At 40.4% G+C, this 12,177-nt stretch overlaps 1 protein-coding gene across 6 annotated transcripts in view; it reads right to left on the bottom strand.

Moving 5' to 3' along the window:
* Positions 1-461: 461 nt before the first annotated feature.
* Positions 462-12,177, bottom strand: part of RBM39 (RNA binding motif protein 39) — a 29,864-nt gene continuing 18,148 nt past the window's right edge. For 4 of the 6 annotated variants that reach the window (XM_048321829.1, XM_048321828.1, XM_048321831.1 and 1 more), the window contains 7 exons: positions 11,542-11,746; positions 11,253-11,330; positions 5,636-5,668; positions 4,564-4,639; positions 4,316-4,421; positions 1,551-1,629; positions 462-1,460 (listed from right to left, as the gene is read on the bottom strand). In XM_048321829.1, the coding sequence (XP_048177786.1) occupies positions 1,360-1,460; positions 1,551-1,629; positions 4,316-4,421; positions 4,564-4,639; positions 5,636-5,668; positions 11,253-11,330; positions 11,542-11,746 (678 nt within the window). In that variant the 3' untranslated portion in view covers positions 462-1,359. Of the gene's footprint in view, positions 1,461-1,550; positions 1,630-4,315; positions 4,422-4,563; positions 4,640-5,635; positions 5,669-9,499; positions 9,681-11,252; positions 11,331-11,541; positions 11,747-12,177 lie in introns of those variants that run through there. The other 2 variants (XR_007207206.1, XR_007207207.1) reach the window with 2 other exon arrangements.

Below are 12,177 nucleotides of genomic sequence, written 5' to 3' on the forward strand. Positions count from 1 at the left end.
ATTGGTGCCTGCCCCACCTTTGCCCACCCCCGAGGAATGTTCTGTTCTCCCTACTCTCTGCCTTGGTCAAACAGCTTTTCTTAGTGGTTAAAAAGGCCAGGGATTGAAAGGGCAAAGCACAGGGGCAGGCTCCCTCTAGAACCCAGACTGAAAGCCAATGTAACTGACGCCTCCAGCCCCAGGACTTGTGAAGAATGGGGGGAGTGGAGGTGGGCAGGAGGGACGGATCTCTGGCTGCCTGAGGAAGATAAGAGTTGTGGCTAGGTCCTCAGCAACCACGCACGGGGGGCTGGGAACAGCTCCTGCATGTACTCTCTGAGCACATGACATCCCATGGTATACCTAGATACTGTACAGTGGGATCCCAGACATCTGGTACTGCATAGCATCTGTCACCTCCAGGCCTAAGCCCACACTGCTTAAATCACACTGGGAGAGCAGAGAAATAAAGCTTCATGAAGGCCTTTTTAAGAGAATTTTATTTGAGTGGTTCTTACAAAGATTGTTGCAATATGAAAGTCTTTGATAGAAATATCAAGCTGTCTTGTCAAACACACTGAAGTAACCCAAAAATATATTTCAGAGCTCACAGAGCTTAAAAAGAGCAAAGATTATATGCAACCAGAACAAAACATGTTTCTGTATTTCCTACCCATTTTCAGACTTGGCTGAAATCCTTCAGCTCTGCCCCACTGCACACATGAAAACTCAACCGGAAATGCAGAGATGTTTTGTTTGGAAACTTAGACACACCTCACAGTATTTACAAAGAAACTTTTACAGATACAATAATCAAAAGTTACCATCAAGAAATAAAACCCTTCAATCCTTCTATTCTTACCAATTATTGAGCACAAAGCAAGCTGAGTAGCTGTCTGCAGTCAGCATCAGGTTTTTGGATTTTCCATTTATACAAAACACTAAATATGTCCCTTCATCCAGTCTCTCTCTGATATTACCCTTGAGCAGATCACTCACATTTAGTGAAATGTAAAATGTCTTTGCTGCATTAAAAGAAAGGCTCATGAAACATTAAAAATGTCATTATGTCCCATCTGCCTTTTACAGAGTACTTGTTATCTATGAGCTACTTCTCAGTTCCTACAGATCACCTTTGTCAATGTACAAGAATTACAAGGCAGAACAAGAAGTCAACAGCTTTGTATACAGTGGAAATGCTAGTTAGGGAGAATGAACACACTGCATTTCTGCTTACTTCATTTTATTTTTAAAGATAGCAGGAAGTGTACACAAAATGACATTAAATCATTAAATCCTTTCCTTTAGTTTTATCTAAATAAAAGATAACTCAATCTTCCTCCAAAAAATACCTATGTACAAAACTGACTAAATTAATCTTCATCGTCGAACAGGAACCAGTAGTTGGGTTGCAGTCATGGAGTCTGGGAAAAGGCTGTGGTATGTTGGAAGAGGTACATACGCTGCTGTAATCATTTTACCTAATCACAAGAGGAAAAAAAAAAAAAAATCAGTATTTGGTCATTTCTGTAACAGATGACTAAATGTAGGCGGGTACAGGGAACACTCACCTGCAAACCACCTCCCATGCAACGCATTGACAGCCGCAATGGCAGCAGCGATGGAGGGACATTTGACATACACATTGCCCTGCAAGACACAACAGTGCAGCCTGTGAGGAGTTGGAGGCACTTCCCCATCACTTCCTCAGCCACCCCTGGACCTGGCTGTGACAGAGGCACACCCGCTCCATCAGGCATCCGCTGGCATCAATCAGTAACACAGAATGAGCACAAGAGAAGGGGACAGTGGTACTGGCAGGCACTACCCCACTGTGGCAGTTGTTGCAGTATTCAATTTTTCTAAACATGATTTTGCAAGACAGCCTAAACATGTGCTTGATCTGCAATCACTGAGCCATGGATGGCTGATCTGCTCCTGAGCGCCTTTTAGGGAAGGGATCTAAAGGCTCCCAATCACTAACACCATGAGAAAGAGAAGAGCACAAGGGGTCTGGCTGCCCCCATGGCAGCCCAGCTGCCAAGGTCTATAAAAGCCACTAACCTGAACCACATATGCTTCACTCAACATGCAAGCTCACAGCCTGGATCCCACAAAAACCAAGCACTCCCCACTCCCCCAGACAGGAAGGACAAGCAGCACTTCAAGGGAGACTGACACCATAAAAATTCTACATGAACATCAGCATGTCTGTTGTTACTTGAAAAAGAACAGAGGCAAAGGGAAAAATCCCATCCCAGCAGGGCAGGAAGAGCCTGAGATGGTTCCCAAGGTGAATGACAGACTGATCTTCGAACTTCACCAGAGACACCTGGAGTTTCCCATCTGCACATCAAGCACTGTGCCTCCCTAATCCAGAGAACTGCAACAGTCACATCCAACAACTTCAAGACACGCAGTAATGTGTGTCATTTTTCTGGCTGCCTGCTTAAAAATAGACCATCAGTAATACCCAAGCAGACCAAGTCTAGCTGATACAGATTTTTCAGGAAAATAGTATATTAAGAAACAGACTCCAGCCTTCCCCTTAGCAGTTTTAGTCAGTCTGTATTAACTCTTCCCACTGCAATCTAATTCATCCCCTTCTCGTGGGGTGAACCTGAACTTAGGGGCTGGTGATTAAGGCACTAAGCAATCAATAAACACACAGAGCTCTGCTCTCAGCCTCCCCCTGCAAAGGGACCCAAGCTGTTTAAATGCCCAAATGAGGTGCAGCAAAGCTGTGCTCTTCCTGAACACTCAGCAAGGCAGATAGGTGCGGTACATGAGCCATGCACTCAGCTGGGACTGGAACTGTTTCATCCACAACAAATCACACCCTCATAGCCAACCCAACAGCCCTCAGCATGAAAATCTTGTCTGGGACAGCGCTCTGAACACGCCCAGAATCTAAGCCTGGAAAACAGAGTGGTACAATGGAAACTGTATCAGTACGTATTTTATATCTGGGTCACCGCAGTGTTACTATAACAAAACATATTTCATTTTTTATGAAACATTAACTCATTACATAGTAGCTTGTAGTTTCTTCTTTTAAATCCACTTGCTAAGGTGAAACAATTTTCCAGCTCCATGTGCTCAGAACCTATGTGAGGTATCTTGAGGGCTGGTGTGGTTTTGGGGGTGGTGGTTTTTTGGGCGGTTGTGTGGTGATTTTTTTGTGTTGGATTGTTGGGGAATTTTTTTGGAGGAAGTGTTCTGGGTTGTTGGTTGTTTTGGGTTTTTTTCTGTCAAAGAACACTTCATTTTCTCTAAGTAACAAACACATTGTGGGCAAGGTTTCTGCCTCTCATCAGTCCAACAGTACAAGATCACAGCTGTGATCTTGAAGACTACAAGATGCCAGGGAAGGTGGCATCTTGTTTTATGAGCTAGACTGCAGCTCCTATCTAACCCTCTCTGTAACCCACAAGAAAGGGTTTCAGTGACATTGGGGCACCTGCACAAGACAGTGATGATTGGTGAGTGCCAAGTGCATCACCAGGGCAGAACAATCCCACCTTAAGCACACCAACCAGAATATACGTTTCGGCCTTGTACCACAGCATGGAACACAAGAGGACACTTTTAGGGTCTGATAGGTAGAAATTAATCTAACTGTGAAACCATATGAAGACTGAACTTCTATTTGGGCTGTGAATTCTTTAAAAAAAGGGTTCAAGATGGTTAATCTATTTATAGACCTTCCAGAGTTTATATGTTCTAAGAGCTGAAATACAGAGAAGAGGTAACCAGTCTGAGGATTATGTAAACATGTTGAAGTCAGAAGAAAAATATATTCACCTGTTTAAGACCCAGGTATGAATCTGAAATTCAGTCAGCAGCAGCAGTCTTTCTCTTCCCTGTTGTAACTCCAGGCCCTCAGACTGCCCACTACAAGGCTTTAACGCCATGAGTGACCACAACTGTTCCTAAGCATGGGATGACGCACACATTTACCTGCACACCGTAATTTTCTTGGAACAAGGGCCCTTTCTGCTGAAGCCTGTGCTCTAGAAAGAGGAAACTGAAGTCCATGACTTGTGGGAAAGGCAGAGCTTAAGGGAAATGCCAAATGCCTGAACTGGTCACTGCTCTCCTACAGGAACTTCAGCTGGGTAAACTTGCAAGAGCAGCACCAGAAAGCTGCTCGTACCCACATCCAAGTTACACACAATGATTCACAATAGGAGGAACCACCTACATTCTGCACAAACTAAGAAATTTTGGCTCAGTTTAGGAAAAAGTCCTGAATTTTTAACACTCCCCCTAGACAAAAGAGAGCAACAGAACTCCTAACATCTGCTCAGTGTGTCCCCCCCGAAACCAGGCATACCTGAGCTGAGTTTTTGTCAACGTAGATGTGGATAACTCCTCCATGTTTGTTACATTCCTCAATCACATCATCTTTAATTTCTGTGTCCCAGCCAGCTTCTTCTTCACTATATAAGGAAAAACAGGACAGAGATATCACTCAGACAAAATCCACCCCCAAAACCTATTAAACCCACCCCTGCAACATTCTGATTTCTTTCTTACATGTTAAAGTCACTGACAAATGCCAGACAATGGTAAATCACTTACGTTTGAGGATTAAACATGTTGGAAAGCTGGAAGCACTGTGTTGCAAGTGGTTGTACAGAAGCAGCTGCAGCCAGAACTGTTGTAATGGGAAAAAAATCCATTAGCATATTTAAGAATCTGCTATGCAGGGCTCTAATTTATTCAGCATAAGAGAAACAGCTCTGACTAAACAAATTGAAGGCAGGAAAGCAAAACTCAAAACCAGACACTAATGATGATAGATACATTTAAATAAATCAATACAAAAACCAGCACATTATGAATCACAGTTGAAGCTGAAAAGTGAAAATATAATTGTGTACATTGATTATGGCAGATTTTCAATTTAAACATTAAAATGCAGGCATCTTCATTTGCATCTAAAATGTCTGCCTGAGTTGTATGTCAGCAGCACCTTTAATGTTTTGCTCCTGCAGCTCAGGACAGCACTACCTCAGCTGACTGCACAGCAAAGGACAGACACCTTGTGGAATTCTTAAAACCTGTTTTAAGCATGTTGAATTATGCTTCAATAGTATACTTGCTCTTTAATCCCTTGAAAATGCAGATTGTAGGAAGCATTTGACAACTGAAACTGCTCCTTCCCTCTAACTATGAAATTATTACTTGTCATTTACTGCTGCTCATCATCCCAGTACATTGTATTAAATGCTGCCCCACAGGCTGCTCTTCCATAGGCTTCAGGCTTCTGTCAATGGAGCTGCAATAAGAGCCCCCCTTTCCCATATACTTCAGACATTAAGGGTTGTGCAGTCAGATAATGAGCAACTCAGAGACAGTAAATCCAAAATCCTGGTTCTCAAATGACCCCTCTCTAAGGGAGGGAAAACACTCCTAACCAATCACAGATATCAACCCACACATTTTCTTGGACTAACACATGGCTGGGGAATGTTACCAACACTGGAAAAAATGCTACAAAGAATTTTCAGTCAAAAAATCAATCACAGCATGACTCCCCACAGACACTTAACTAACAGGATACAATTTCTCAGGTACGGGCAAATCCTATACCAGAAGCATTTCAGTAATAAAACCTACTAATTACAAGTCATATCAAGTGATCATTTACCTTCATTCTGCTGAGACAGTCTCGTTTGTAAATCTAAAGAAAAATACAGAGAAGTTAATTAGTATGCTTGCTAGCATCACTATATCATCACCTGCCAGCCAGGTTGTTCAGCTTGTATTTCTGTGGTTAAGAGCTTATTCCAGTATCTCAACCCAGTCTCACTGTTCCTCTCTAGTTGTGAAGTTTCACTAATTTCAGCTTGTCTCCTGGAATATTCTGTCCTTGACAGATTCCATGACCACAAAGCATTTCAAAGAGAAACAATCCCTAAAAAGGACAGACATGACCATGTCCTTTAATTCAGTGTATCACTCCCAGCTTGCTTTTGCTGTGATTGAACTCTTTACAAGACATGTTTTATTCCATGAGAAAATAATGACAGCAATTTTGACACGCTTTACAGGTTTGACGTCCTTACTACCAGAAAGCAGTTAAGCACACAGCTATCCAAACCTAACATTCTTAAAGCAGTTATCAAATTTCATTTCAAGTAGAATAAGGCAATACTTCATCTGCTATCCTTTCATACAGATGGCATAATGATACAAATAACTTTGGTATTTTTCAAATTCAAAACGTTTTCAAGTGTTCAGAACATGTAATTTGCCTAGAAAACATTTACTTGTTTAACAACATCATTATTTACTTGTTTAACAACATACACTTATCCCAATTCTAAGTGGTAAGAGCAAACAAATGCAGACTTTCTAGCTATTCCAAGTACATGACTTCAATACTTGACATCTTTGAACTAACAGAAAACTTCAGAATCCAAGAACTGAAAGCATAAGCCCCTTCAATAATGGTTCCATTTAACAGACACAAGGTGTGAGAAGACTGAAGCAAACCATCACCTTAATCCACTCATTTAGAGAGTAACAAAGTGATGAGCACCAAGTAAGCTTCCAAGCTTACCTGGAAATACCTGAATGCACCAGGTATCAACACACTTTTTCCCTTTCTAATAAGATTTCCTCCACAACACTGAAGAACCAACAGGAGTAAATGTTTTTTTCTCTAGATTTTCCTCAAGTGCCTTTCCAAGTGCCTTGCAAAAACGAATACATATCAGGAACTATACTGAAAAGCAAGAGCTGGAAGGAGCAAGCTCTGAAGGCTGAGTTGTAAAAAGAGCTGGCTATGTTTCACTTTTCCATCCAGATCGGAAGACAGGAAGTCCTCACCTCCATAGAATGAGAAATATCACCATAGCAAAGGCTGCCTTAGCCTGTATTCTCTGCAGAAACTGCATGGTTTTGGCCAAATCTGTAACTAATTACCTAGTTAATTAATACTCAGACCTTTTTGAAAACAAAGGTATTTAAAAAAAACCCGCAAATCTCCGAACTCTCTCAATTTAGATGAGGACAGACACTTTTTCCTCTGCAATTCCAATCCATCATGTCCAGCTGAACTTGTCTATGTAGGTCAGCCTGGGGCTCTAGAGACAAATGCTCCAGAATTCCTGCACCAAACATGGTAAACTTGCTTATATCACCAACACAAATTCTGTTCAGGGTCAAGTAAGATCTGTTCTAAACACAGCAAAGTCAGCTACCACTATCCTGTGCAACAGTTTCATAGGTTAATTATCTACCACCTTTGTAACATAACCCCCTGCTCACCAGATCTTTTACCAACTAACCGGATTCTCTTGTTGCTCATGACTGAAGAATGGTCCTTTCCTCTCACTTCTAAAATCACTCCAAATTAAGAAATTCATTGTCACTCTTTACTGTCAACTCGTGTTTCCCTACATGCAGTTTTGAATAGTATGCGGAAACTAAAATTAATACATCTGTCTAATTCAGGTCAATTTTTCAGTATGTTCTTATATATCACCTCTAAGAGCAGCAAGTGTAGCATGATAGGAGTGCATGGTTAGCGTAGAGAGAAAGCAGAAATACAGACATATCTATCAAAACATTTTGTGTCTTAAAACAGTAAGTTTATTTTTAAATCCAGATGGCTTTAAATAGGCCAAAGCCTGCCAAGTATTGCCCAGTGTCCCAAGTCATTACTTAGAAGATAACAGAGACCAAATCGAGGTCCAGGATGATAATACCTATCCTTCCTCTTTTGCAGAACACCATCACAATTTTTTTCATAAACAGATAGCTCCTTCCACAAGTAAGGAATGTTTTGTCCCACAAAGCATTAGAAGAACGTTCTATAGGCCGATTATTTTAAATTTCTTGTGCTCAGACAGAGAACAGCTCAAACTGTTCAGCTTCAATTTTTTTTTCCTGCTAGAATTTTCTCCATAGGAATAATGGACAAATTCTCAGGTCTCCCATAAAACTAATTCTTTACCTTCCCTATTTTGATTGACCCCCTCTTGAACATGGATTATCAGAAGTGTTTGTGGATGTATACACTACACCTCAGATACTCAGGCGTGCCTGCCTCTAGGAACACGGCTGATATTTTAACAATGCATCATGCTGCCAGGTCATATTCTGGCACCGATAAACTGAAGTACTTAGGTATTTTTCTCCTCCTTGGCCATTCTTCCACTGCTAAGCTCCCAGACTATGTGACTGGAATTTGATTCAACCCTGAAGAGGTGAACAATTTACAACACCCCAAGAATCTCTTATCGACAGCACCTACGCATTTATTCACCTCATTCCTACCGCTGACCATTTTCATTCATGTAAATATTACACAAGACCAGCCCAACACCTGAACTGTGGCTTTAACAACAGCCTCCAACTTTCCTAGCTTTTGCCTGTAAAAAAAAATCCTTCTTTCTCTGAGCCAGCTTCTTGACACACCTTGTACTTCCTTTATTACCCACTTCTCCAGTTTAGTAACTTCCAAATGACAGGAGTCCAAGGATCAGCAGGAAGAGAGTTCTACTACTGCTCCTCCTCTGCCTAGAAAAGGCAGTTTTATCAAAGACTCTTGGTCTTTAAATGCAGTTTCTGTCAGTATGCCATACTTTCATAATATTCCCTAGTTTACCCTTCTTTAGAATAACTTCTGAAGGAGCAAAGTCTAGTCAGTAACAGGTCCAGAATCTGGCCAGACAGTTCCTTCAAGTGCACGTAATTTAGAGTTACATGTTTCAGCTATATACCGTATCATGGACTTAACATGTTTATTAACAATACCAAAGATGAGACCTCATGTTTCACAACATGTATTCCCTCACTCATTTCGTATCAGTTTTACTCCTCTGAACTGTTTACATTAGCCTCTTTTAGATTCATTTCTACCTCAGGAATAATCTTCAGTTTTTTTGAACTACATATTCGTAGCGTACCTTCCTCAAATTCCAAACTTTATGACCAGTGTCCCCACTACAAACTGAGGCAATTAAATACACAGAAACTTCTTGGGAGTAGTTTTTCATCCACCTGAGTCCCACTGCCTTTTTTTTTTTTTTTCTTTAAGAGTTGATAAACCTTCATCTATTGCTTTCATGACTTTTATAATGTCTAACTCAATCTGACTGTTGACAGACAATTATCAATTATCTTTTTATCTGTTTTCTGAACTAAAAACACTATTTTATTATCTGTCCCTTTTCCCTATTCTTCACAGGCTGTGTGGTCATTCCTTATTTCTTCTGAGGTAGCTAATCACCCAGGTTTAGTGTGGAGCCCACACTAATAGGACTTTTTCTTCTTTCTGTAGAATACAGACCCAACACAGCATTAGCAATGTGAAACACAAGAAACTTTTCACATCCTGCCTGTTCAAACACCCAAGTTGCTCAGACCAGATGACTTAATTGCCTTGTTTCTTCAACCATCAGTTAGACCTGTTTGTGTATCCTTCCATTTAAATGTGAGCAACTCATGATCCCTCAAGTCAATGGTCATTTCTATTCTCATCCATAACATCTTCATTACTTACCAAATTGAGTTTAAAATAGCATCCCCTCTTCATGAGTCAGTGAGTGTTTGATGAAGAAATTTGTCGGATATCACATCCAGGAATATCTGGGCCCCACCATTATTACTAGCAATTCTTCTCCAATCTGTATCGGGGAAGTTAAAGTCTCCCACAATGACATAATTCCTGGTAGTAATTTTCTCTAACAAGAGTAAAGAGATCTTTAATCCATAACCAAATCTCACTTTGGGGATAGCTCATGACTCTACGGCAGCAAAAATTTTTATGTTTTTCTGAAGTTACTTAAGTTGCACGTCTGCATTATTCCTTTTGTACAATACAAGTGGAATAAACAATGTTACCCCTACCGCCTTTATTTCTACAGTTGCTAAACATGCATCTTCTTCAAACACCAGTATTCAGCCTCATCATTTATTTCTCCACAGCCATGTTTTCTCATGCTGATTCCATGCCACCTGAACCATTCCGCTGTGTCAGATGTTTTTGGCCATGTTCTTGATTCAGTGAGCTTGGATTTTTTTGACCTTGTTTGTTATAAATGGCAGGGATGAGAAGGACTGGTGTTATTTTAAAACACTACTCTCATTTCTAATTGCCTACATGTGTTTCTACACAAAACTGCCACACCACTTTATAAACTGCATTAATGTTGATCTAATTTCAGTGGTGGCTACCTTTCCTTCTTTTTCTGGACTAGACACACTTTTTTCTCACCACTGTACCTTTTTCATCCTTCTCAGACAACTGAAATTTTTCTGTCACTAGCCAGTTCCTTTTCCTTTCAAGGGTACATGTCTAGAACAACTCTATTATATTCTTTTAGCAACTGTGTACAGCTTCACATGTATGCTCTTCTTAAGACTGCACCTGACCTTCAGTAATATGATTCAGACCTATCTTATTAAGTCTGAATCATTTCCATCACATGCTCTGCTGGAAGGCAAACAGCAATGCCACCTTTTCTTTGCTACTTTCCTTACACTTCCCACATGTTCCAGCATCGGGTTATTTGTGACATTCAGATCTTTTCTACTGCTATAACAGTTTCATATCCTTTGTTCTTAGTATTAATCAAAAGTAGCAAAAAAAAAAAAGTAACCTTCAGGGAGGTTATTCACTGCTCCTAGTTCTGAAGACCCCATGAATAGTTTGTTTTGCTGGCCAGCTATGAACTAAGCAGCAGCAATCACATCCCTCAGCCTTATTCCAGCATACCCACCTGCAGAACACACATCCAATTACAGCCAAATCCAAGCAACACACATATTCCCTGACATAAAATGTCAAGTGTCTTTCCTCACCAGGACACATGCTGTAAAAACACTGCTGCCATCTTTGTGATGTGTCCCCCATGAAGTCCTAATAACCTTCCTGCCCCTTGTACAGCTCTGGTTTTTCTAAATGGGTCAATCCCCTTCCAGTTCTGAGCCTGTCACTTTTAAAAGTCAACACTTATACTGCAGTAGAACATACAAATCCCCACTAGCACAGAGAATAGTAAAGAGATAAAGGTTTGGGATGAAAACCAGCAGATTTGGGAAAATATGCAAAGTGAATCACACCCATCCAAATTGTGATATACTGGTAACTAGTAATTTGCTTATGGATTTGCAGTGTTTTACAGTTTGTAAAACATGCTGCAACACCTGTGTTCTTATTTTAAAAGATCAAAAACCATAGTTAAGTACCTCTTGTCTCAAATTTATAAAGTAATTTTAAAACATATATATATATATAGGTCATCATTTCTTACCTGTCACAGCTCCAAAGGCCAAAGATCCACTCATCTGTAGAGCCTGCTGTGCAGCTGGAGGAATCTGCAAACCAGTACCTGGAACAGAACACAGAGACCTTGGAGCAAACCTTTCACTCAGTTAGGGATGCAGTAACAGAAGTATCAGAAATCTTCACTGTTAGAAGACAAAAAATACCATGCATTTAGAAGTTTCATACATTTATCCTAACAGTTCTGTGGAGTGTTTTAATTCAAATTCTGCAAACTTCTGTATGTTCACACACTTGTTATTCAACATTACACGTACCTTCTGCAAGTCTTGCCATCAGCTGAAGGCGACCAGTTGTTCCCAAGTCAATTCCAGTCCGTTCCAACTCATCACTGTCCAAAAATGAGCTAGCACTGGAAGCATCAGTACGCTCAGTTACATGTCCAACTTTCATTGGCCTCCCAGCCAGCTCAAATCCATTGAGTTGTTCCAGGGCCTTTTTGGCACACTCAGAGTCTGAGAACTGTAGATTGAAAAAACACAAATTCAGTAATACCGCCTACAGGATTCAGCAACACTTCTACTGTATGTAATATCCACAATTACACAAATAGGAGAAACTCTTTAAGGTAATAGCAACGAGCTAACGTAAATGTGCTCTGTAGTTTTTCATTTAAACCAAACACACGCATATTTTGGTATTTGCTTTCTCATAGTTAGGTACTACATATTTAAACATATTGCTGAAGTTACAGCATCTAGAAACTGCAATCAACAAAACCCATGGCTGCAGTTCTCTTTCAAGAGTGACACTCACTTCCTTTGAAACCTTGTAACTGCCATGGTATTTACTGGTTATTCCTAAACAGATGTTCTGCTTTATGCTGCGAAACATCAAAATAAACATACAAGCATTTTATCAGTGTTAAAACCGTCAAGTATGAACTATATAGT

Source organism: Corvus hawaiiensis, chromosome 17, assembly GCF_020740725.1.
Source record: "Corvus hawaiiensis isolate bCorHaw1 chromosome 17, bCorHaw1.pri.cur, whole genome shotgun sequence".
In the NCBI taxonomy this organism is placed as follows: domain Eukaryota; kingdom Metazoa; phylum Chordata; class Aves; order Passeriformes; family Corvidae; genus Corvus; species Corvus hawaiiensis.